Source organism: Polyodon spathula, chromosome 22, assembly GCF_017654505.1.
Source record: "Polyodon spathula isolate WHYD16114869_AA chromosome 22, ASM1765450v1, whole genome shotgun sequence".
NCBI classification, from domain to species: domain Eukaryota; kingdom Metazoa; phylum Chordata; class Actinopteri; order Acipenseriformes; family Polyodontidae; genus Polyodon; species Polyodon spathula.
The window spans coordinates 28,859,107-28,886,451 of NC_054555.1; the positions used below are offsets into that span (position 1 = coordinate 28,859,107).

General features: G+C 41.0%; 1 protein-coding gene across 1 annotated transcript in view; it reads right to left on the reverse strand.

The window, feature by feature from the left end:
• Positions 1-27,345, reverse strand: part of LOC121296866 (transmembrane protein 132C-like) — a 96,296-nt gene that overhangs the window by 21,392 nt on the left and 47,559 nt on the right. The window contains exons 3-4 of the mRNA XM_041222742.1: positions 26,597-26,737; positions 7,836-8,028 (exon numbers count right to left, since the gene is read on the reverse strand). Coding sequence (XP_041078676.1) covers positions 7,836-8,028; positions 26,597-26,737 — 334 coding nt within the window. The remainder of the gene's footprint in view (positions 1-7,835; positions 8,029-26,596; positions 26,738-27,345) is intronic.

Below are 27,345 nucleotides of genomic sequence, written 5' to 3' on the forward strand. Positions count from 1 at the left end.
AGGGACGTGTGGCTTCCAAAAGAGAGCACTTTGCAGCACAGCATACAGCCATTTCTATTGATTTGTGCTGAGAGAAGCTTGCAAACCCTGGCATTTTGTATGTGTTACTGATGCATCTGCACAGAGAGAGGGTAGCCTGAGAAGCAGCAGTTTTTGTGCCAAGTACTGCAATTGAAATCCTCCCTTCAACCTGTTTATCAGCCTGTGCTGTACCTTCTAAAAATAGACTGAGTAGAAAGTCTATTTGTATGAAATAGAAAATGTTCTAGTTCCCTTTCCAGGCTGGCGTCACAAAAGAGACAGAATTGATGCATAGCTGACATATGAACTAACAAAACAGCAAAGATGTTTATTTGCTTTCTTTTCTTTTGCTCATCAAAATTGCAGTCTCTGAGCAAAAAGCAATACGTTTAACACTGGATCTTACAGCCCCTGGGCACATAGATATCAGGCCTGCTGCTAAATTGCACTGGACATGCACAGGATATGAATAAAAGGCACAGGAAAGAAGTTTCCGAATTGGAAATGTTGAGACACTCGTAATCAGGAACTAATGTGCAGAAAATGTACTTGGTAGGAGGAGAGTGAAGGAACAAAATAAATCCAGAGAGGCACGCATGCAAAATAACACTGGAGCGTTGCATTTGTAATAAGCAATGTGATCTATGGGACTTTTACTGCTCTGTAAAATACTGTGCGCCAACATATATTAACACGAGACGTATGAGCTAGAGATCAAAGATAAAGTTTCATGTCAGAATGAGCATGCATCTCCCATTCCAGTTTAGATCAGATCCTTTAAGATTAATCTAATAGATCATCAGGGTCCTGGCATGAGATCGCAGTCTGCCCTGCTGTGTGACAATCACTGCTGCTATTATCCAGGTTCATGACATGTGATCGGCTGGCAGGGTGAAGTGGGTTTAAGCTCCATAGCTCAGCTGGGCACCAGGTGGCCAACATCATAGCTAGAGTGCAGCTGTGTGTGGAGTCCTGGGGTTACGTAAGGAGGCTTCAGTCATGTGACAGTGGCAAGCTCACTCAGCCCATTTCGATCTGAAGAAAACCACTTTTCATATTATCCACTTTTAAACCATGGGAGTTTGAAAAGTAGGCTTGCAGTAAACCATGCAAAACACATGCAAATACGTTTTCCTTGTTTCTTTTGTGTGTGTGTGTGGTTGCAGAGCGTTCTGCATTTATCCACAGAGCATGGGTTACAGGAGCGGTTGTCATTGTATCTTCCCCTATATTGCCCCTTGGGCATGCCTTAAGGCTGCCCGGGAGGGACCACCAGTGGGTGAGGGAGTGGTTCACTTAAAAATGCTATTCCAGACATGTAGTGCAGATCTGAACCACACAGCTCCCATGCTGCCTTACTCATCCACTGTTACAGTAACTTTGAGAGCCTTCTTCTCCAGGGGTTAAATATATAATGTTGATGAGAGTGAACTCCATCTCCAGTAACACTAACCGCGCCAGCAATAAAGAAAAGGCATCGACCAGTATCACTCCCAGGGGAAATCCTTGATACTGCGGTCCCATATTGCTGCACAGATTGCTGTGTATAATGCCATTATTTCACATTTCCCTTTCAGAAAATACATCTCTTTCTATCTAACCCCATTCTTTGAAGTACCCATCTGACCATGATCATATTGGATTTCCTTCAAAACATGCATTGCTTAATGATGCATCGCATGAGTGGACATGTGTGTAATGATGCAAATATGTCAGTGGGAATGGAAAACATGAGGAAGTGTTTCCAGCGTACAGTCTGTTGAGGTCGTATTGATGGGCATTTTTCTGGCGACATCAGAAATCGAGTTATTTTATTAGTGGGGTACTTTTTATTAGTTTAGCTTGCATAGATTAGATGCGTGCTGCTTGGTTCACACAGTGACATGGTATTAAACTGGATCAAGGGGCGATGGAGCCTATGCTTGCACACAAACAGAACAAGGGCTGCTCTCTGCTAAACAAAGGGCACAGATGAAGAAATGATGGAGGGATGTACAACAGCACTTCATGGTTTAATACAAAATGAATCATGATTGTAGGAGACTGCAGTGGCAAAATCAGCTGGGGGCAAAGAGGTTCCATAGCCTACCTGGGCTGCTCGTTGGCTTGGTGGTAATGCTAAAGCAATGTGCTGCGTACTCATGAGAGAAAGAGGTTCAGGACAAAAAGCACACAACGTAGGTCTGTCAACTGCTTCTTGAATGGTGAATACAGGTGTGTTGTAAAGATCCCTTTTAGTTCCATGAAAAGAATGCTGGCTTCTCACCGGGAAACATGATAAACTCCCCAAACAGCAAACTCTTGTCATATGAAAATGTAACAGTAAACAAAGTGTATAAGATATCCACGCAGCTCCTTCACAGCCTCTGTGTGAGGGAATAAATGCCTCCGACTTCCACAGGGAGTGAGTCATTTAGATATAAAGTCTTGAGTGATTTTGCAGAATGTAGTGCAAAGAGTTCACGGATCATGATAAAATATTACTGCCCATTAGATTATGTCTAGAGTAACTCAAGCATGAGAAGCTGCTTAGAAAGCAGCCCGGGGAGGGCGAGCGCTCAGCTGGTAGTTCTCTTGGTGCACTCTGGGAATTTGTCATCTTTTTGCCTGAGGGTAGTTAGGGTAATTAGAGACACAATGTAAAATGCTACCCCAAATATTTAAATGGGAGACAGATTGGATTCTAAATTAGGCTCCCTGTTGTTTTAGAATATACTGTACATGCCACACGCATGTTAGATTTTATTTTCCTACTGAATAAATGACCTTTTGTTAAGGAAATATCAATGTTTAAATAAAAGCATTGTAGTTGATGGATTGAAGAGGATGGATCTATTTTTCCTAACAAAAACTAAATTGAAAACACAATGGCATAAGCAGATCCTAATCTATTAACTGTAACTCTACAAGCTGCGTTTCCAGCATTAAAGCCAAGGGACCACATAACTGGATATAAATGCAGTTATTTTTCAATACAGTACAGCCGTTGTCATTAAAAAATGACGATGTATAAACCGTCTCCTCTTTCTTATTGTTTAAATTTTAATTTAAGCTCAAGCAGACAGAAAATGAAACACAAATCTACACAACCTCCTACAATAATATATGTGTTACTGGAATTTAACAAAGGCATAACGTTTTTAATAATTTAAAGCCATAGCACTTATGAAAAGTGTTCAACGTGGGAATCAGACCCCTTTCTTCTAAAGATGCGGGCCAAAAAAAAGGCATGCATTTAAACATCATTTTAATCTTTAGCTGAATCTTTAAGCCTGCTCGCTTTAATCATTTATTTTGTCAGATAAACTCACAGAGGAAAAGGCAGTTTTTGTACTATTAAAATACAGACTCACAGTCATGTATTTGTAAAGTGTGCCATGCTGTACATGTACTACGCATTGCATACATTAAAACATATGAATGTGCATGCATGCACACTGCAGTGCTCTGGATGGTACACTGTGCTACCCGACTTTATACCGGGAACCTTTCAATACTCCACAGAGACTTACTGACACCAGTCCTACTATTTTATTTGAAGTGACATTAAGGGGGTTGGAAATCAGTTTCATGATAATTGCAGTGATAACGCCCATGTGATAATAACTAGAGTGATATTATCAGGAGCCTGTCACACTCCCCTTATGTTCTGAGCAGGACATTTCAATGTAGCGTTGATGAGCTAAGAGTGGGTAGTTCAGCAGGTTTGACTGTATATAGTGGACAGTAAACTAAGGAGACAGTCTGGTCCAGTGGGTAAAGTCCAGCGCTTGTAACTGGAAGGTCATCGGTTCAAATCCCACCACTGACTGACTCACTGTGTGACCTTGAGCAAGTCACTTAACCTCCTTGTGCTCCATCCTGCGTCCTATTGGAAGTGACTATATGAAAGATTTGGAAAAGCTTGCAGTAGGTACATGAGAACTTTTAAGTACTGTGGTTAATTCCCTTTCATTAAGCACTGCGTTTCCCAAGGACTCCAGACAGAAAGGCTATTGTCAAGCCCCATGGTCTTGTTTCTTCCTCCTCTTTCATATTCCTAAGCTGAAGGCGGTTAGGGGAGTAGGTGGTAAAGGCATGGAGGAATGAGTTTGCAGAAAATCCATTAAACACATTTACAGTGAGACTGTCCTGGATTTAAATTGAACTACCATTGTGCACTATCTGCATATGAAATAAAAAGCATTTTACTGATCTGCACATCCTTCAGGAGCGTTTATTTCCCGCTATCAATATCATACATCATCTGATCAACCGATACCTGTTGCATGCACAGGTGTGTTTCCCTTGGATTCCACTAGATGGCAGCATAAAACATCATGCCTTTATAAACAGAACTTGTCAAATAAGATATAGAAACTACATTTTTACATTTTACAGTATAACAGTCATTACACACAGATCTAAAATACAATCTTCCTGTTTTTTTGTCCTATGTTTATAGACAGAAATATGCCTGAATATAGCCCATAGATGGCAGCCCGTTTTATACTGTAAATTAAAACTAGTCAAGAGCAAAACTTATACAAATGCACACCATGTTGCATTACATTCATTTTGTATCTATACGGTGAGGCGGTGAGCTTCAGTAGTGCCAATGCATTATAATCAAGCAGGCTTTTGCTGGAAGCAGACAATACAGAGCTAAAAGAGTAATGGCAGGAGAAAAAAATGAAAATGATCCGCATGACAATGTTAATTACACTTCATCTATTAGTAGGCTTGTAAAGGAACCATTCGTTTTCATGCAGATATAATCCTGCTGGGAAAGGAAAAAATAAGTTACATCCTACTGTGCTAATAAGAGTTGAGCATCATAATGATTTAACATCAAAAGGCCAAGGTATGAGAGGGTTTATTCATGTATTCAGGGCATTCAAAATGTTGCATCCGGCTGCAAGTCACACTTAAGTAGTCAAGTTAACAGATTTGCATTCAATTGCAGTTATGTAAGCTTATATAGCATGAAATGCCAATAGTAATACTGATCTACAGAGTATCGCTAGCTCATGAGGATACCATAGACACAACAACAGCCCTTGTAAAAGCATTGCAAAGTGTAATAAAGCATCGGTAAGCATTGTAATGCCAGGAGAGGTATGGGAAAACATATTGAAAAACATGGCAAACCAGGCTATGATGTAACCATGGGAAAAGCATGATGGGAAACATGACTAGTAAACGCCGATAAGGGAATTACCATGACTACAACTACAAACACTATTCATTCATGCTTAACCTACATATGGGTCTTTAAAAGGCTTTGAGCAGCACATTAGTAAAAAATAACATTTTATTTACTGGTATTTTCTTTTCTTTCTCTTGTTTTATTTTACTGACACAAAGAAAATATTTTCCCAAAGCTTCACTCCAGATTTACCCAGACAACTAAATGTAAAATCTAGCCACCAGAGGCATCATGTGGGTGTGTAGGCCTAACGATGGTTTTGTTTCGCTACAAAATAATTTATCTGTAAACTGCTAATGGCCGTGTCAATCGTTGTCCTGGAAACCTCATTTGGTAACGAGAAAGCCCAAACAATAAGGGAACTCCATTAACGAGACGAGAGTGTCATGCAGAGCTGCAAAGCGCTTTTACAAGGTCAGTGTAATTATTTTCAGGAGCAGGGCTTCATTAGCACATCAGCTTACTGTGTTGCTCAACGACAGAAAAGCAGCCCTTACAAACTTATTAGCGAAGTACCGTTTTTGGACATGTATGTGCATTGATGTTAATAAGATTAATGACGGGTTTTGATTTTTTGAAGGCAAAAGTTCAATCATAAGTGAAGCATATACTGACCCAACTACAAATCACATGAATTCATCACTGGAAAGTGATGACGTGAGCGCTGGTAGTCATAATGCACACTGGATTGAGGGGCCAAAGAGGAACATAAACTTTCAAAAGCCGAAAGACAGTCCAACACAGCTCAGCCTTTGTAATAAGGCAATTCAATTTCAAGTCGTCTTTCAACCCTCCATTAAAAGCACAATGATGGTTTTCTTTAAAAGCTACAAATGTTGCATTTAATGGTTTTGAATGGATCTTTATATATATACACTTTACATTACAGAGAGAATTTTGTAATACAAAAAATCTCTTGCGCTCTGTAGGTATGATTCTTAATGACACAGCTGTACATCCAGTTCTCTTTCCATTGTGTGTCACTAACTGCATTAAGACTGGGCTGCTGCTGCCCTGTGGACCTATTAGTGAGAGGTCTGGGAATTGCACCAAGCTTTTCATTTCCACTTCTGCCAATTTAACTTAAGCTACTTGCCTGATTATTGTCAAATTGCCTTTTCCCTTGCCTTAACCTGCAGGAACAATAATGGGTACATTCTCATCTGTATAAGGATTCGAAACCTCTATTAACCTCACCGCACAAAACGCCTGGGAGCAAATTAGGGAACCGTTCAAGAAAAGTAAACACGGTGTAGTAAACTTGTTATTTTTCAAAAAATAATTAATTTGCTATTTAATGCACTGTGTTTACTTGTCTCTCCACACAGCTGAAGAAGGCCTTTTGTTCGAAACATCCTAAAACATCCATATATTCTTCTTATTTATATATATATATATATATATATATATATATATATATATATATATATATATATATATATATATATGTGTGTGTGTGTGTGTGTGTGTGTGTGTGTGTGTGTGTGAATGAACTCTATATGTGTGTGAATATTAAACATTTACTTTTAACAGGGGCAGGAACAAACGCTCGTGTTCAGGCAGTGAGACGGGCTTGTCAGCCGGTAACTGACTGCTGCAGAGACTAATGCTCAGAGCAGCTCAACCTACAGCTGGCTCCCGAGTTGAAAAGACAGGATCTATAAAATCCTTGTAATTATTTGTTAAAATGCTCCACTGACAAGGTCCCAGATCTACAGAAACGCGAGACGCATTTAATTACATTGCGATGCACTGAACTCTGCTGGTTCTATACCTCATCAATATTAGATCTCATTGGGACACATTCATTTCATTTATATACCAGGAGTAATGAATGTTCCACTTTATAGTGCCATGTGCCATACACCCAAGACAGTAACTCTATACAAATAAACTGCTAAATATCTTAAGCAATTTTCCCAAATTCAACAAAAACGACATCATAAACAGTCACTCAAGTACATTCCAGTCCATCTGCCATAAAAAAAAGCCAATCCATTTTTGGAAAACCTTTTTCTTGCATCAGTATTCGTTTTCAAATCGATTACAGATTCTTTCCAAAGATCCATAAAAAAAAAAACTTTCCACACCAGTCTGTGCACTTTGAGTGAAGACAATAAATGCACTGCAAGTAGAGCAGAGAGTGTCTTTGGATCTGTGTTCAACGATAAACAGGAGACAGCCTAGTCTTGTATTATTGTGCTGTACTCACCACACGTTTTACATATAAAACAAATGACCAGCTGACTCCTTACTTGTGAGGTTAATACCTCAAAGCCCATCATAAAACTAAGCTGGCAAGTGCAGTATACTCTTATTATATATACCTCCTGGTTACAAGCCCTTTTCTTTAACTAGTGGACTATACCGCCTTCTACCCATTGCACAAATAACTGTAGTCTTTGTTTTTGGAAAGTGGTCCAATTCCAGCAGCACAACAAACTTATTTTGATGGCAAGAACCAGCAGCATATTATTACAGGTCTACACCAAGTCATACTTGGACCTTTCGGAAGTTCATGAGTTTACTTTACTAGCCAGTGTGCATGTGCATGACAGGATTCAGCAGCAGCTTCTGTTAATCAACAATTCAAAGAGAACGTCGTGGAAACAGCAGGATCTCTTACCTCGGCCAGGGGCACGATCCCTGCCAGCTCCTTCTGACTGACGTACAGTGTGGAAACCACGTCCACTGCCTCCCAAGCCACGCGCTCTCCAGGGTACTCCACCCGCCATGTGACCGTCTGAGTGGCCAAAAGGCCGCTGAAGCTGTCTATTTCAAAGTCCACCTTCATGATCTCATAGAATGGGACCTCCTCTCTGGAAAACAAAATATCGAAAAACGGGATTAGAAATAACGCAGTTCCAATTACAAAAACAGCTTTATATATACACATATATGATCTATAGAGTTAAAGCCATGGCCAATTGAAGTCCACTATTGTATTTGTGTCTGTCGTAGCCTATATTTTATTTAAACAAAAGAAAACTAAACTATCGATTACAGCTTTGAATGCAGCCAGTCCACCTTCATGTCTGACCTTGGCAACTCTCAGAAGCAACAGTTGCTATAGTGATCCTAGTCAGTACTTGCATGGGGGTTTGGGGACCGTTTCCCAGTTTCTCCAGTTCCTCTCCTCTGTTCCCCAGGTCAACACAATAACTGAGAACCTGTTCCCAGCTGGTCATTGGATTGACGGATATAACTGAGGTCAGCAAGGACCTCTCCCTTGACAATGAGGGTTTGACTGAAATCAAGCCCCAGTGAAACACCTAACTGAAACAGGCACGTTTAATTTCATGCCCTTTTACAGCCCACTCATATAATAGTGTCTCAGTGATCCTTGAACTCTGGAGCACTGACTCTCCTCGCCGTTTGGCCCAGACTGATCACCCAGATGCCTGGCCGGGGTTTTACACAGTTTCATTAGAGCATCTCAATTGGTTATTTGATAGATGTCAAGACCTCTGACCTGCTCGGCCCAGAATAATTTCATCCGGAACGTGTTTGGCAGAACATGAAGGTTTTGGTACTGTAATTGTTTCTTATAAACTACTGTAGACGCCAAAAAAATAAATGCAAGTGTGCAAACGTAGTGAGAGACACTCCGGAGTGTTGCTGGTTGTGCTGCACGCACTGTACTGCAGGGTTAGACAGCTTCACTGTGGTCTGTAAGCAGCGGAGCAGGGCTCTGGGTTTGTGTGCTTCTGTCAATCACCTGCAGTCCCCCAGGGAACAATCAGTTCAGAGGTACTGCCTGTCACTTAATCACCCGGATCTTGAGATTTAAGCTGCCTTTGATTCCAGTTCATGTGTCGCATTTACAACCCCAGTGTTGCCTCAGTGATATGATGTGAGGTTCACACAGCGCTCTCAGGCTTGCCCTGATATCCAGACCAGGGAGGGGGTCTGCTCTGGTCTAATCCAATTCCTTTTACCTAAAGATTCGTGCCCAGCACAGCATGACCCCCCTCAGCTTTACCACCTTTTGCAGCAGAATATGCTGGCTGTTATGCCACAATAACAACAGTGGGCTGGGAGGATAATAGCTTGACTGGCGTCAGTAAAGGCAGCAGGACCTATTCAATTCTTCTCAGCGAGGTTTGCAGTACATCACCTCTATCCTGTAAGGTTTGTTTGTCAACGTGTAAAGTATAGGACTGTGACCAATTTGTTAAAATGGGCTCAAATGCTACATAGTAAAAGCATAGCAAAGTGTAATAAAGCATAGTGAAAGCATGGTAAAGCACAGGTAAGGTATAGTAAAGCATATTAAAAATCACGTCAAACCATGCACTGGGCAGATTTACCATGGCAAACTGTTCTAAGAGAAGCTCTATAATGGCACAGACACACTAGCCTGGCTCTTTTGCACAGCGGTTAAGGCGCTTGCTTGGGGCGTGTGAGGTCGCTGGTCTGTACAGTTTATTTTGAATGCACATTTCTGAATCCCACCGCCGTTAAATGCAAGACACAAAAACTAGCTTGGGCATCCCAGGTTTCTGCACTGCATTCTTACACACTTCAAATTTCTTATTAGACACATAACCCAGTGAGTCATTGTATCTCCACTTATTACACACTGATAATTTATGTGGTCTCCTACCATATGAGATTACTGCAGACAGCCTGCTGACTCGGTCTGTCTGTGTCAAAAGGAATGCCTAACACACTGCACTGAACCCTGTTAAAAAGGTTGGAGACGCAGAATCAGGGGGAGAAATGTGTTCTAATGTGTTCTAAAGAAGATTACCTTGCCACTACAGATTTAGAAAAAGTTATTTAGCGTTAGGGAACATATAACAGGAGCTGTGACTGAAGTAGGGGCTGACTTACAAGCTTACAAACTGGGCTGGTGATTCAGAGGATTAAGCACAGTTTGCATATGTTTGAGAAGATAAGGTGCTGTGCCTTCAATATAAACTCTGTGCTTAGCTTGATTAGTACCTGAATGATGCTTCCTTCTACTGTGTATTCTACCACATTAGCAATGCTTTTCAAATCTATATAGAGGATGCACATTCAAAGAGTATTGTAGTGTATCTGAAACTCAAATGTGACGAGTCTACAGACTTCATTCCAGTTATCATTGAGGGATGGTCACGGGCGCTTCCAGAGCAGCTTAAACACCTTTTAAAAGACTCCTCTCTCAGCTGTGAGGAGGGCGGAGAGCTGTGCAGACGTGCCTCGGGTGCATCTGGAGTAATGAGGGTTAACTAGCAGGGCTAAACAACAGAAGTACTGGACTCTGTGACATGTATGTTATAGAATGGTGCTGTGGAACTAGGCTATGTGCAGCCTGAAGCATTTCACTGCTAAGATCAATGTGCCCTGTGCTTGTACCCATAATCCGTGTCTGGACTCATACTGGTCTGGGTTAACATCAAACCAGCCTCCCCGTCATTACACAGTGAGCAGAGGTGTGCAGAAGAAGCCATGCCCTGAGACAGATTCTATTAGCACCACTCATTCATTAGTGTGAAGCCCTCGCTCAACCACTTGATGGGGAATTGAAAGAAAACACCAGACTGAAAACAACTTTCAACCTGTGTTAATGAGAAAGCTTCCAAATACAGAATAGATTTCAAATCTATTATTTAGTGAAATAAACAGCCAAGCTGAGGAACATCAATTGCATGGTTTTTGTGAAACTGCATTTTATAAATCTAGGTGTTAAGAATAACCTGAATGTTAAAGCATAAAGTCTCTCTGTGGTTTTATTGAATGCAACTGCTTTTTCCTCCTTGAGCACATGCACTAGCCAATTTAATCCTGTCTGCTTTTTTTTTTGTCCTCTGAATGTTTTATACATTTAAAAAAACAATTTAAAAGTACATTAAGGATCAGTTAATGTTTGCAGTAATTGAGTTCTGCAGTGCAACAGATGCTTTTGTACCCGAATACCTGAGAGAACACACTCCGTGATGAATTAGTCATATTAGTCATATCTATTAATGAGCGTGTGATGGCAGTTAATGAAGTAACAGTCAACTGTTCCTATCTATTTAACCCTTCAGGCATCCTGGCATTGAATCTATTTTATTGTCCATGTAATGGAGTTATTTTATTGACCTTCTTCTTCCCCTGTACAATCATGTGGCCTTGCTTGTGTTGCTTTGCTGTCCTCCTCAATATCTCTGGGGCTGCCCCACCTCCTGAATGCCCCAGGAGGGTCGAGTTGTGAGACAGGCTGGGTTGAACGAGAGGTTGCCAAGTCAAGGCTGGTTCCGGCATTCTATCAGTAGACACTCTGATTGAAAGAAAATAAAACGCTATTGGATTTATCAGAGCAGCTGTGCTTCATTCTCCCGGGAACTGAAGCAAAATGCTCCCATTGAAATTCATGGAAGGACTCCTTCGGGATGGATGGCTGACAAGGAGAAGAAAAAAAAACTGCAATAAAACAACCAAAAAGCTGTCCAAACAGCGAGAGCCAGCGTTCTTCTTGTCCCGGAGATCACTTGACATGCTGATCACTAGGATGATGCACTAGGACAGTTTCAGACAGGCATCAGCTTAATGCTGGGAGGTGTTACTCACTGGACCATGAGGGTAGACGCAAAGCTGTCTTGGAGTCCAACCTCCATGACTAAGAAGCTTGTCACATAAAACATACTTTAGTTCCACCAAATCACTGGCCAAAGCAAACAAAAACTTGAAATGAAAAACCCAAAAGGCTGCTGTGTCTGGAGTCCACTGTCATGTTTTGGCAGCTTTCAGAAAGTATCTTGGTTTCAGTTTTTTTTGTTTGTTTTTTTAAACTTTGCTGCTACTGTAAAATTGGAAAAAGTGGTGGTTTTACAAAAAATCTTTTAAAAGCCAGACATTCTAGCTAAGTAATGCCCTGTAATGGAGCTTTTAGTGCTTCCTAGTCTAAATCATGAGTCATTGAATTTATTAGGGTTCTTTCATTAGTTCTAAATTCCTGATGGGTGGATGAAAGAAATTGCAAATAGGAAATAACCCTCAGGCTTTAAGGCATCTGGCCTGGTAAGGCACAGCAAGTACTTAATCAGTGTAAAATATTTGGACTCGCTGAACTGTGCATGACTTCACACATTGAAGCCATGTGTTGGTCCACTCTGGGGTGGTCACCTTGGCATGCACCATTCTCACTACACAAGCTGGACCCAGCTGTACGAATGGACCCTCCTGTAATGCTGTGGTCACATCAGGAACACTGGGCATTGCATTCCACCTCCAATGAACCATGGTATGGGTTCACTCGGAAAGAGACAGGACAACCCTTATACAAGTCTCCCACAGTAAAAGCATTGCAAAGTGTAATAAATCACAGTGAAAGCATGGTAAAGCATAGGTAAGCTGTAACATCAAGACCAGGCATTCTCCATTACGAAATGGGGATGGAATTTTTTCTAGACTATATATTTTTTATTAGTTTCAGAAATAAAAGCCTATCTACTGGACGGTCTTTGTGTTTCTTTCCCATGCGTTGTAGTAAAACTGTCCTGCCTGTGTGACCCTGACATCCTAAAAGGCAGTCGGGGGGTTGACTGTGTGCACACAGTAACATTGTATCGTATCAAACATTAGGCAAATAATACATAAATAAGAAATGAATGCATGGAATTAAAAAAAGGAAGAAAATATCACAGCATGCTGTCAATCCATATAAAGAAAAAATGTCAGCTGGACGCATGAATTTCAGCGTCTCATGACAAAACGCACAGTTTAATGAAGGCATTTAAATAGGATTAGTGGGAAGTAACAGGGGACCAAGGAAAAGCTGGCTTGCCATCTGAAATGTTCTTTTCAGAACACTGAGAATTATAATGAAGCGCTCCAGTAACTTTTGTAATAAACCACTCCAAGAAAGGACATGATTAGCAGTGGCAGTGCCCAAAGAGGAAGTAACAGCATCACAGGTGAGACAATAGAATCATGACAGAGAAGACACCAATATTATCTTTATTATTTCTATTCAAATGTCTGGGGACACCTTGTGTGCTTATCGTGGGGTTGATTTAGCCAGCTAGTTCAGGACTGTGATTCACAATTCCTTGCTGAAATAAATCTTTACTGCAGCACTCAACCTGGTTACAAATCAAGAGAGCCAGGTTTAATGCAATTAACGAATGCAACTAAAATGCAATTTCCTATAGAGTTCCAGCGCTGTGGCCAATAATTTCTGATAAATGACATGCTGAAAAGCCTGTCATCAATCCCTATTCATGTACACTGACACTCTGTGCTCACATTATGGTTAAATGCTCACTCTGATCAAATGTAAGAAATTCATGAACTAGCCAGTGGCTATAATGTGCAAGATTAAATTAGACTGACATGGTCCGGGAGGTCAGTTTCAGAATCAATTCAGACAAACACTCCACTGATCTCAGTTTGAACAGCTTCCTACCGCCTTGAAGATCAATTTAAAGTTCACAAAGTAAAGTGAAGGGAAGGCAGCATAAACACTTAGTGAAATGTCAAAGCCTGTCGTTGCCTGTATTTTGACATTTTCTAGCGCAATTTCCAAACTACAGGACAAAAATGAGCTTAAAAAGGTTAGCCAAATGTTCGCCAGAAGCAGATTTAAAGATTTTCATTACAAACTGATTGTGGAGGATCAGCAGAGTATAGCTGCAGCCCTTGTGTGAAGTGTGCTCTGATTAATCTAGGTGGAATTACAGAAATATTTAACAACCATATTATAGGGAGACAACTACTGGTTCTTAAAACTGCAGACTCCTATTGTTTCACAGAAATAATAACTCAGAATATCAGACCTGGAAAATAATGCCATGATTTCATCTGTCACTGAGATCAACCGGTAAGTGATTTGAAAATCAGTCCATTTGAGCTTCAGGTCAAGATTGAGGTGAATTAATACCAAAGTTGGAACTATAAATCACACATACAGGGCACCTCTGTGAGGATCGTGTCTTGCTGGGATCCGCGTTGCTCATAGAGATGTGCTTGCTGTGCGGCACACAGTTGTTTTTGTGTCCAGGAGCAGGCTGCTGAAGCAGCAGTGCAGGGAATGACAGAGATTCTTACTCAAGCAGGCTGGATAAACCAAACCAAACACGTCCCTGAATGATAAGTGCATTCCTTGCTGCCGAATCTGGAAGATGAATTTAATTGCACACATAAGAAAATAAACAGGATCCGGCTGAGGAGCTCAGACTCCGGAGGTTCGTCAATTACACACCGCCGTGTCAGATACTGTGAGATTCAGAAGCGCGAAAAAAAAAACTTTCCAGCAAAACACTTCCCTCAGAGGGGCTTGAATGCTACTGAGTTCAACAGCAGCTCAAGTTAGGAAAACCACTACAAAACTATCTAAAGGTTGCAACCCTACTTTTCTTTATGAATATTTTATACGGGGATCCTGTATCACAATCTATTCCTAGTCTTGGTAAACAGAAAACCAATCTTACATCAGACAAGACCAAACAGGAGTGTGGCAGCGTGGCTGTTTGAGAAGCTTGTGCCCTGCTGCTAACAGTCAATATCACACTGGCAGCTGCTCAGAATATCTGCTACTCCTCAACAGGCTCTCTGTCCACCGCAGTATTACTGTGAGATCCATGAAAGGGTAGTCTTCAGCCACAGCACAATACACTGTGCTACAGTACTATACTTGGGACACATTCTTGTACATGCTAATGGATCCAAGAGGCAACAAAGGTTGAATATTACTAAATAAACCTGCAGTCTTCTGATGGTGATACAAACACTTGTAGGCTCTGTGACTGATGTCGAGATGCATTTCTCTGGCGAAAGGCTTTAAATGTCACTGTAGTTGACTTGTTATATGTTTATTGTTTTTTCTGTTACGGTGAATGCAATCATTCTGACTGAGTTCTGCTCCCTCTATCTGTCGGTACCTGCAGATCCAAACTGCTGGCATGGAACAGACTTTCTCATCCCATTGCAAGTCATGGGATCGTGGGACCCTTTAACCCTGCTGGCCCCACATACTGTACATATGAACTGAGAGCCAGCGAAATGAGGGAGTCTGTCTGATGGGTGTACAGAGTGTCCAGGCAACAGTCAGGTATAGAGAGAAAAGCATGATCGCTTAACACTGGAGCAACAGAACCCTGAACCACCACTGAATGAGTGGAAATATCAGAGAGGGAGTGAAGGGAATGGAAATAATCAATTCAAATGACGTACAAAGCTGCTTACAGGGAGAACAAAAGCTACAGAAAGAAAAAATAGAATATATATATTAAACAAAGCTTTTAGTAATTAAGACAAATTGCAGTACGAATTATGATCATTTAATAAAAAAGTAGAATCTTACAATAAAGGCTGCGAGTGTGTGTCGGCGAGCCTTGCAGCCTTTGTTTTTGCTGCTTCCAGACCCGCTCATTTCCTACAAGACACCAGCCTGGCGCTTTGATTTATTAAGGGTCTTCTGTACCATTTATCTGCCCCACTTTTACTATCGAGCTAAAAGAAGCTATTGAATTTGAGCCGCAAAACAGGCAGTGTGTAATAACTGTTGTCAAGAAATAAGAAGTGCTGTGCCTCACGCTGAAAAAACCCCACCCCTCAGTGAAATTATCTCCAAGATGAATGCGTGACAGATCTGTCACTTCACCCATCCTCCTACTCTTCCAGCTAGCACCACCAAATAGGATGCCTAACCTGGTTATTTATTTGAAAAAAGATATATTGATTTAGGGCCGAGTATCAATTCATTTCTTCTGTGCGTGCGAAAGAAGCTGAGATACAGCCCAGAGCTTGCTGCCAGAACTAGAAAGCTTGACGCTGTTACAGCAGGGTCAAAAAGGCATTATTTTACAAGAAATGCACTGCTTTCCAAGAAACACTTTGCTTCATAGGAAGCACCTCACTCTGGGCTGTGTTCATAACGCAGCAACGCATTTTTCAATGAGTGCCGCATCGTCAAAACAGAAAACAAGTATTAGCTTTTTTTTTTTTTTTTTAATCAGGAATTACCAAAATAGCTGACCAAGGGCTACTGTACTAGACCAGCAATTAAAATCTGGCTCTAAAAATTGAGTGGTGACAGGTGTTGCACAACCAATGAAAAGCTGTGATGTCAGAGACTGAAACACTGTGTCAGGCTTACTGAAACCAGGAACCCAAAGATCTATCGCTCCGGAGACTGGACAGCCAGGTGACCTGGCACGATTGCCAAACGGGTAAAGAGAGACCTGGCCTGGTCGTTTGAAGCACTTATCCTCATCACAGGGAACGAAGAAAAAACATACAAAAAAAACAAAACACACAACAACAACAACAACGTTTAACTGCCCTGGAATATATTGTTGGAGGAATGCCGATTCAGTAAAATTATTCTTTAAACATATTGCTTTAATCTTTGGGTAAGAAAAAAAATCAATTCAGAAATTCAGTACAGGATCTGTAATACACTCGATATTGTAATTAAGTTTATGTTCTTGATTTCCATATTTTAAATACAATTAGTCCACTCTGGCTGCCTCACATTTCCCCTTAGTAGTAAACACAGGGAAAGGAGTTGCATTAGACAATATTAAACCCAAACGTTTGCATTCCTTCTACCTAATTTCTTCTGTTACAGTGAGTTTTTTGCCTTCTACATTCTTTCACATGCTTTTGTATAACAAAGACCAGACCATCCTCCTGCTAAAATAAACTGCTGCATTATTGGATCAAAGCAGGATCCCAACTTATTTTTTTATTTGTTTTCGCACCCAAGGGCAAATAAAAGGCTTATCCTATTAGGACTGGTACAACGTGTACAAAATAATATCCCAGTCTAGCTGAAGAATGGGAGCATGTGTCAGTTGAAATGTCACGGTGCATCTGGGTGACGGCACGGCGTGCTCTCAGAACCAAAAAGGCTTTCACTTCCTTTCTGTTTCCCGCATTTAAGAATGTTTATAAAACGAGAGGAGGCCATTCGGCCCATCTTGCTCATTGGGTTGTTAGTAGCTTATTGATCCCAGAATCTCATCAAGCAGCTTCTTGAAGGATCCCAGGGTGTCAGCTTCAACAGCATTAAACCTGACCGTCAAGCAATCAGCTACAAAAGAGCAGCCCGTGAAAAGCCACAGTGATTGCCGAGAAGAAAAGAAACAAACACTGTCTTAAAAAAAAAGAGAGTTTTTTTTTTTTTTTTCCTAACTGGAGTCGAATTTAAAATCAAGAATTTGAAATTGTACTTGGACATTAATTCAACAACAGCACACCTCTTTCTACCCAGCTCTTTTAGCTGTTACAGCGGTGAACAAAACAGCCGGTGAGCAGCACTAAAGGGAAAGCAATTGCCAAGCCCCTTCTACTGATTGCAGAGTGGATCCTGCACAGACAGTACTCCCGCTTGCTGATTCTCCTACTTTGCATCTTAGCAGTCCCTACTGTGTATATCGTTTGGTCCAGCGTTTAACATGAGAAGAGCCCACCGCTGTACCCTTAACGAGTCCTCCACCCAAACTGCAGACCTGTTATCATCCAGGGCAGCTTCAAAGAGGCTCATCAACCCCGCCGAGATCAAACTTATTTGCAGCCGTTTAATGTTCAGGCTAATTAAAAAGCCCATCTCCCTGAGGCAAAATTGTTAACTCAGTGTAGTGCAGAGTCCTGTTCCGTTAGTGAAGAAATTAAAGCATTTCAAGTGGGGTGGCTCAATGCGCTTCTCCTCTGATCAAAGCTGCAGGGCTTCGCTCAAAAGGTGTGGGATCAAATCGGCCACCTGTCCAAGGGAATGAAAGTCTTTATCGGAAGGATCAAGGTGATGGGACTGTGAGAGACTACAGGTACTAGTAAAAGTAATATCTGCCCTGCCAAGAATACCAAACACGCACGTACTGTAAACGCGACCTGCACCCGCAATAAGAGACGCCCGACACACAACCAAATTCACTTGTGACATACTGTAACAAATGTCGCTAGCACAAAAAACACAGCTTATGCAAAGTTAGGTCACCAATAGTCAGATTCCTGCACCCTCAATATAGTACCATACATTAAAGTGCCTTCAGAAGGAATGCAGAAAAAACAAGGTCAATGTTACCCCTTGATCAGGCTCCTCCGCTATACCCTGTCAAAGCTCTAAGCTCCTGATGTGGAGACGCAGGGCGACCGCAATTAGGGAAATGGTCGTGCGTCTGGTCTGAAATACAAATGTGAAATGTACAGTTGGTGCTTGCCTGGGATCCCTATGTGTGAATGGGGACTCGAGAGCCCTGGACGAGACCCTCGGAGTGGAGTCACTTTTCTTTAGATTTGGAACACTGTGGCTCACCCGGTCACCCAATCACTGGATTTGAATGAATGCAAGAAGGAGCCAAAATTACATACAGCACATCATTAGCATTAAAATAACTCACGGCAAGCTAGTCCCTATTGTATGATATATACAAAATGAGCTGCATTTTACACACATGCTCCTTCCACAGTCTATCATATCACCAGGTACCTTCCCACAGCTGGGACACAGAAAGTGGACTTGCTGCTTCGCTTGGCTCATCAAACCCTATCAGTTGAAAACGCTGTACACTGCTGTGCGCTTGCATCCTGTAGCCCTCTTGTTTGTAAAAGACAGGAGGTTTAATTCAATGTATTCATGCCCTGCTGTCGCGCCCCCAGCTTTCGGGTCCAGCCATTCTGAACAACTCGAGTGGTCTTTGCTCACACCAGGAAGAAAGGAGGGACAAAAGGGGGCTATGCATTAGTAACTGCCAATTTATTCATTCATTCAACATTCAACCTTGAAACACTTCAATTAGGCTCTCGTCCCATTCTAATTGAGGAGGTCGGATCGTTGCGGGCGGCAGTGCTTCAGTGATCTACAGTGCCTGGGGGAGATGTGAAAATAACAGGACTGACCGCTCTCGGGTGTGAGCTGTGCATTTCTGTCTCACTCCTAGAGCTTATTGATTTCAACGCCAACAGAATTTAGTGCAGCGCTATTAATGGGGAAAAAGAAGAAGAAAAAAAAAACTAACAACAGGGCATTAATTCCAGGCAAGATTAAAAAAATTAGAGGCTGAATTCGAAACGCGGTTTATCTTTACTACTTAAAAAGTAATTATTTTATTTCATAAAATTCAACGCCAGGGCTAATTTTACTAAACGTTCGGTCCCAGTGCTGGTTATGAGCAAAAGCAAAGTTCAGCTGTCATGGGTGTTTTAAGAATCGTTTTTACTAGAAAGACACTCATGTTTTTCTGCAGGTTTTTTTTTTTTTTTTTTTTTTCATTTAATTTTATATCAAGGTGGAAAGGTAACTCTTTTTTTCAGATCTAATGAGGATATTTGCATAGCACATAGTGCCACCTGGTAGTCACATGTTGTAACTGCAAGCCAGATGGCAAATGTTATATTGTTTATATTAATATGCATTAAACAATTAGGAACATCTTATTTGCCTAGGAGAAAGAAATGGAAACCAATTCTGTGATATTCAATATTTATGTCAACATACACTAAAATAGACCAAAATATTGTCATTGGATGTCAACGCGTTATTTTGCGGTATACTGAAAAAAAGTAAATTAACACCTGTCACCCTAAATATAAAAAAATCAGAAAGCACAATTTAAATATTGTGTTTCTCATTTGAGAGTAGCAGCGGTGTCTATAACCCTAATTAAACTGGCTTGACATCAACATCTAGGACAGGATTCATTCAGAAGTAAATGCGACTTTGAAGCAAAAAAAAAAGAGTAATTTACAGTATGCTTTCAAGTGTATAACCTCGAAACTGTTCAGTACTTTACATAGTTTGTATGAGCTGGCCAAACCGCACTCGCTCACAACTGGATTGGAGATTAGGAACACTGAACAAGGCCACAGAGTTCAGTACTTCCCCTCTGAAGGTTGTTTTTTGTTTTGCTCTTGACCTCTGTCAACTGTGATATCGATGTGGTTTATTTAAGAACGCTGCTTTTAATGCGTCCTGCTAATTCTGGCGCGGTACATGCCAGCACTTCCGGAATGCCCTGATCAGAAGCAGCCTAAGGCTTTCATTCAAGTCTAATTAATTGATCTGAATGGCTGTGGTTCTAAAGCACCGTCGTTTAAATCCTTTCACTCAGTTTTAAAAGCAGAGGCACAATCAAATAGACTCGCATGATGCTCTGTTTGGTGTGTGGGCGTCATAGCAAACAAAAGACCCTAATTTAATAATCTAAAGCGAGGAGGCATTTAGATCCGCCACAATTTATATCAATTGGTTAGACCCCAAAATGGATCCTGTAGCGTTTGCCTGTTCACCGGTCTCCAGGCAGCAAGACAAACACCTGAACAAAGACCTGTTCTGCTAGCAGACAAATACGTACATTGAGTCAAAAAAGATACATTTTTCTGCAAAAAAAAAACACACACAATGTAGAGGAGGTGTTGACAACAGAGGAAAATGTTGCTTTGAGATCTGTTACGAAGCAGTGAGTGTTAACACCAGTGTGACCAGGAGCCCTGCTGTGTTCCACACTTTACCTGCTAGACTAACAGACACCACAAGACCCTCCTCTGCAGCGTCTAGTTTAAATGGCTTTCAGTTGATCAAGACAATGTGCATTTGGATCACAGAAAAAGGGCTTATTTAAAAAAAATTGAACATAGCTTGATGGTCATTAAGAAATGAGACTTGTGAACCCAGCTATAACTAAGGGACGTTCTTATTGCAACCCAGCTCTGGTAATAGCAGAATAATGTTGTTTTTCCAATGCAGATTACATTTTACTTTGGATTAGAGTTTACTTGGATCCTAATTTCATGCATCAGGAGTCATTTGGATTTTCTGGTCCTATTGGTCCAGTAATGATAATAAAAAATGCATGACTTTTACTGGTGGCATCAAGTGGAGAGTGACAAGCTTCCTGCTAACAAATTCAGCGTGGGCATGCTGCAAAAATGTGTTCAAACTCATTCCAGTATATATTAATATGCAGATTTTCTTTTTTCAGTTACCACAACAAACACGTGATTTCTTTTTTTATCGTTTTGTAAAGATAGGGTGTTCTAGAGTCAAAAATCATACAGGTTTGTAAAATGTGTGCACCTCTACTTTGGGGACATTGTGGTGTATAAACAGTACAGTCGTATGAATAGACTGAAAGAGATTTATTTTACTATTTAAGTATAAAAAATGAGAAACTAATACAAATGTTTTAAAGGTCAAAATCTTCCAAAGGGAAGTAGAACATGGAAAAACGCTTCCAGTCCAGTTCCGTGTTCTCGTGCTTATTCCCTCTGTTGTGTTACCCGCGTTACCTTTCTCAAAACACTATGCCTAGGTCAGAATCAAATTACACAATGCTAGAAAACATTTTCCATTCCAGTGACATTGAAACAACAGAGGATTTGGACAAAAAAACTGACTTGAATTACTAAAAGGTCTCCCGTTTAATGCATGCCTTGCAATGCATGATATTTCAACGCAGTTTCTATGGCTGGGGAATCTGAAACAGTTTTCTATTTTAAGAATTTTTTCTTTTATATTCCTCAGCATATTCTGAAGTCACCAGTAGGGAGTGTCTTCAGCTTGTGCTGCCTGTCTTCTTTGATAGCTTATGCAAATGGTTAAAGTGCCATTGTGCTTCCCCTGCAGTATGCGCCCCTAATATCATGGTACTCCTTCAATACCCTATTCTGTGTGTTCTGCAGGGTTATCTATTGCTGGTTATGTTTAGATCAGTAAATAGTTACGTACTGTTCCTTCCAGCAAAAACAAGTTTAAGAAAAGACTGATTTATCATTTATCTGTGGTGCACAGGATTCAGCACACAGTGCTTTACCTGCCTGCTTCACAGGACAATGCTAATGTGGCCTCGCCTCACCCCCACCCCACACAATGAGCCTGGGGACATGCTGGGAGAGTTAGCATGGCAAGAAACAGCTATATAATAGGACCTTAGTCAGGTAATGCAAACAGATGACAACAGATTAAATGTGATTAACGTCCTCAAAAGCTTTGTTAATTAACACATACACAGAGACACAAATTGCTGTCCAGGTTATTCTCCTGTATAATATCTCAGTGGGGCTACAGGCTCTTCACACCTGGAAGCACAATATTCATTTTTCTTAAAAGGATATAAAGTTACTGTATAAAAGCACATCGCCTCGTGTATTTGAAGTCTCCTGAAGCGTTTTACCAAGGGTTAGGCCAGTCTTCTTATCCAGTGAGATATTACATGCTGTCAGAAACAGTCTCTTCTCTGGGTCACTTATCACATGGTTTTTCATGGCAATTGGAGAGACGGTACAGCACACACAGCTGAGTTGTGCTGGGAAGCCTGGCACTGAATGCTCCTGCGAGACAGCAGCCTCAAACCTGCAAACCTGAAGCATATTAAATAACTCTGCACATCACTGAGATTGTGTCTTGAAAAATGCATGTACATTAAATGCAGCCATCTGCACCCATCCACCCCCTATAAACAAGGGAGTCTATTCTAATGGTCTAAACAGTGGCATGTCTTAAAATGGAGAAACCCACAATGTACAAAGCATGTTTCATCATGACAATTTGAAATCTATGTGAATAAAACAATGTTGCTTCTGTACACAAGATAGCAGCTTAATGCATCCAAATCTCAAAATTAAGTATACATTTTGAGCTTATATTATTCTAAAACTTTTCCTTGGATTGGAATGGAAGCAGTATTGAGATACATTCTAGCTTACAATAAACATGAGCGCAATTCACTTTGTTCACCTCAAAGTTTTTGGCTCGCACACAAATATTCTAACAAAAGTTTTTAAAATCAGTAAGCTCACTCATACCTCGATGCAAGCTCTCACACTGAAGATTGGATACATTTTTCTATAAACATCAGACATTTGTCTGATGTCCAATTACCTGAGCCTTCTCGCCTGTGCAGAGATGGCACTAACTCTGAAGCTAGTAACTCAGGAGAGTACTGGATTAGCAGAAGAATGCCTGCTAGGTTTTGACATCACCTGCATAAAAATTAAACACACATTCAGCGGAGAATACTAGCTGGAAGAACAAGCGAAGAAAGTGCCCTAATTACCTGCAGAGCTGTTTTCTCCTGAGGATGGGGAAATGTAGCTTTCACTTGTCTTAGAAGAAAAATGCCTACCTGGGGACAGCTGTCTCAAAACTATATAAATAATGAATCCATTCACATAGTGGCTCCTCTCTATTGCCGTGCATCCTTATTGAGCATCTCAGATTACAGCTTTCAAAAACAAGCGAAAGTTACCATTTACATATAAACAGCTTATTTTATGGAGGCAAAATAGACTTCATGGTTTATTTATTTTAGAAATAACTGCATTTTATTGTACTGTTACTAATATTAAAATAAGGAAAATTATATTGTGTTTCCATAATTGCCACCTAAATGTATATCCTAGTGTTTAAATAATACCTAACATTCACTAATAATACAAAGGTTGGATCATATTGTACGACTGCAAGAATTTAAAATTAATTTCAGTTATGTAGATTTACATGAATAAAATATATTGAGGATATTGAAAAGGAATGTTGCTGCAGTTGTATTAGAGATTGTTAATTCTGTTCGATTCTGTAACTAACCTTACTCCTAACCCTAAACTCAACCCCAACCCCAACCCTAACAACAAAGGCCAGCCCTGCAGGTGTCCGCTCTGAGCACACTGGCTGTCTGGCCAGCTGAGTTCACTGTAGAGCGATGAGTAGAAACAGTCCCTGGTGGTTTTACCTCCCTAAACCACCTGATTGCCTGTGACCCTCCCTTCAGAGTCCCCAGCGAAGATCGCCCCACTTCACACAGTCAGAATGGTCATTTTAACAAAAATAAACTAGTTGTATCTAAATTCACTTCCTCTGATACAGATAATGGGAACTCAACTATTAACCGACATGTGATGATGCTCAGCTAGAACAGAAACATTTCCAGATAGAGTCTAAATAAAATGCAAACCGAGGCAGTCTGTATCATAAATGCTTTGACGCATATCTGTTCCCCGACATTGCCAGCCAATGCTTTAATTCACAAACATGTGGCAGCCGAATCCCAGCAGCCGAGCCAAACAGAAAATCCCATCTGATGTGAAGACATTCCTGCTTCACCCGCCTGGCGCGATGGCATGCTGATCTTCACCGCTGATGAAATGGATCTCAGTGCGCTTCACAATCTGAAGCTCAAAGAAGCACAACTGCACTGAACAGGAAAAAGGTCAGCATGCTCTTAGTGGGTGAATGATTTGCTTTGTTTTTCTGTGTTACTGAATTAGGAGGCTGCACAGAGATAGCTGAAGCTTTTGCTCAGTGACTCAGAAAGTGTTTAAGCCGAGTCGTTGGGACAGACTTGGCTATGAATCTCCCCAAGGTTTCAAAGATGGGGACTGGCTGGTTAAATTGCACAGGGATGCTTTGGAAGACTGACTTAGTTTAGCAGTTGTTGTTTTTTTTCCAGAAGTGCATAATGAAAACGGCAGTTCAATCCAAAAGCTTTTGTTTTCTTCTCTTTTCAATGGAGTCTCAATATTATTTCCAGCTGAGGCCTGATCAATGCATTGAGGGTCAGTGAGCTCACTCTGCTGTCAGTGTCTCTGTACTTACCACTGTCATTTTAAGTGCTGCACAAGTAGGATTTCTCCCTCTTCCAAACGGGCAGGCAGTCTTTTATTAATGGCATCAGAGTCAGTGAGTTCGACCCATGCCCTTCAAACAAACCCCTACCCACAGCACTGAGTGAGCATCCACAGTTCGGAGAGGGGTTTCTTAGAAAACCAAGCTTCAGTTCAATTTCTTATTCTTATATCTCAATTGCATTGAGCGGTATCTTAGCTCCGATACAGTGGAAACAGAAACAGGTGGTGTAAGGTGGTTGACTTAACCATAAATGACCGGAGATGCCCTAGAAAGCAGTGGATTTACTTTCTGGGAGATGCTCAGACAGGAATCTGCTATAAAGATCAAACTTAATTTTCTTCAATCCGAGTGAACACCCAATGAGGAGTAAATTATTCTCTAAGCCTCCAGCTGACAGACGCTCCCATTGTGCCTATTTGAGCAATATTGAATATTCTTTTTAGGAAATAACTGCCCCGCTGTGAGCACATGGGGAATGGAGAAGGATAGAGTTCAAGTCACTTGAAAAGCACAGGATGCAAAATGTGCTGAATGTCTTCGTTAGGGACTCAAAGTAGACTGCTTGACAGCTTGACCATCATCAAGTCAAGCAATCGTTTAATTTCTTGTTTAATTTTAAATCTTGAATATCTCATAGAAATTCTGTAGGTCAGACCCCTTTTACGTGTGATTTGACATTGTTGCTATAATCCAGTGCTGCTCTCTTTTCAGTCTATTCCAAACAAAATCCCCACCTGGTCCTTAATTGCCAAATTGCACACCAGAATCAATTAAATAATTTAAGCTCTGCTTGGCCCTTATGGTCTACCACGGTACATTTGCATGGTAGTTTGGCAGTTTTCCATGCTTTTCCCATGATTATACTACGATTTACAATGGTTTGCCTTTTTGATATGCTTTACCATACCTCTCTGGGCTTTACAATGCTTTTTTTTTCACCAATTTAGTCATGCTGTCTTTATCTCTTAAACACCCTCTAAGTGCCTTTGTAACCATCAGATATTCACTTTCCCTGCATCTCATCTCACCGACAGGCACATCATGCACATGGTTTATTACCGTGGGAAGATGTTGAGGCATTTCTCTAGGGTGGTGGCTCTCCCAGTTAGAAAGATCTGGGGCACAGAGTTGAATGAACTGCATCACCTTCCTAGCTGGAACTTCATATTGGTACAAATTAAAAGTGCACTTCTGAAAACTACTAAATAACAAAGCCACAGGCAACCCAGTTAATGTGACTGCCTCGCGTTCGGATGTTTCCATAATCCGTGAAATTATACCTGTCACAGTAACTTAGGCTCCATCAGCGCTGTGTCTTGATCCTTGTAAAACCATTACAGTTAACAAAGCCAGGAGCTCTCAAGTTAATTAACACTGGGAAATTTCTTATCCAACTCCCCCCCCCCCCTAGATTTTATTTAAAAATGATGCTGGTGGTGTGAAGGTACTGCTGCAGACGCAGACAGCATTTAGAAACCTGATCAACTGTGAGGCTAATAAGCAACATTGGGGGTTATCATATATGATATATATGCTTAATGATGTCATATGGAAAGACAGTACAGATTTCCTTAACCCTAACCTATAACCCTAATAAGATTGCTTTATACTGTCCCCACCTCATCAGCACCGTGCTGCTCCATGGCAGGATAGTTTAACACAGGGTCACTATACAAAAAAAAGCACGTTGATCCAGTGCCAGTTTTAAACAGGTGATTATGCCATTTTGCTAGTGTACCATGGTAGAATCTGGCTCGTTCCTACAAACATTATGAACCCCATGGAGTGGAGTGGTCATTACCAAACCACAGACGTCGCTCCCTGGGAAGAACACTTTGCGTTTGCCATACCTGCTTCCTGAAGAAGTCCTTTTCCTTTGACAGAGGACAGAAATAGCGAACTTTCCCATTCCTGATTCTTGTCTAATATCCCATGTGCCGGCTTTGCTGGGCTTCAGGCTCAGAAAAGTCACACCTTGATTAAACTGAGCTCTGTGGAAGAAGGACAAAGAAGAATAAAAGAACAGGTAAGATAGAGCAGAATCAAAACAAGTCTCTCCTTTCTGCCTTAAAGTACACTGGCCCAGCAAGCACTGAACTTCTACACACCTAATCATTTTCCTTACCTTACTTAAGGAAACTAAAGGAAAGAAAATCTGGGCAGCACTGAGGGATACAATGCTATCACCTGAACATTAAAGGAGAATGAAGAATAGACCTGTAATCAGGTACAGTGGGTTTCACACTCAATGCATGCTTCGGATATCATGGAAGTATCCTCAGGTAACAAAGTCACTTCCCACCAATCTGTAGATTTGAACTCTAGTGATTACTGCGTTAATGCACTCAGGGATGTTCCATCACCTTGGCTAGTCACGAACTGCACAAAGCAAGTTTGTAGAGTGCACAAGTTCTTATAGGGTCACTGTGACCCTGCCAGTAGAACCTGTGTCAGTCTCCCAAGAATGGGGAGCTTGATTAGGCTCCTTAGCATTTCTCTTTGTTCTTCTGTGCAGGCTGAGCAGTGGTGTGATATATTAGGGAACAGACTCACTCCTGAAATCTCCCCACACTTGCGTGACGGCTGCTAAACTTTTGAG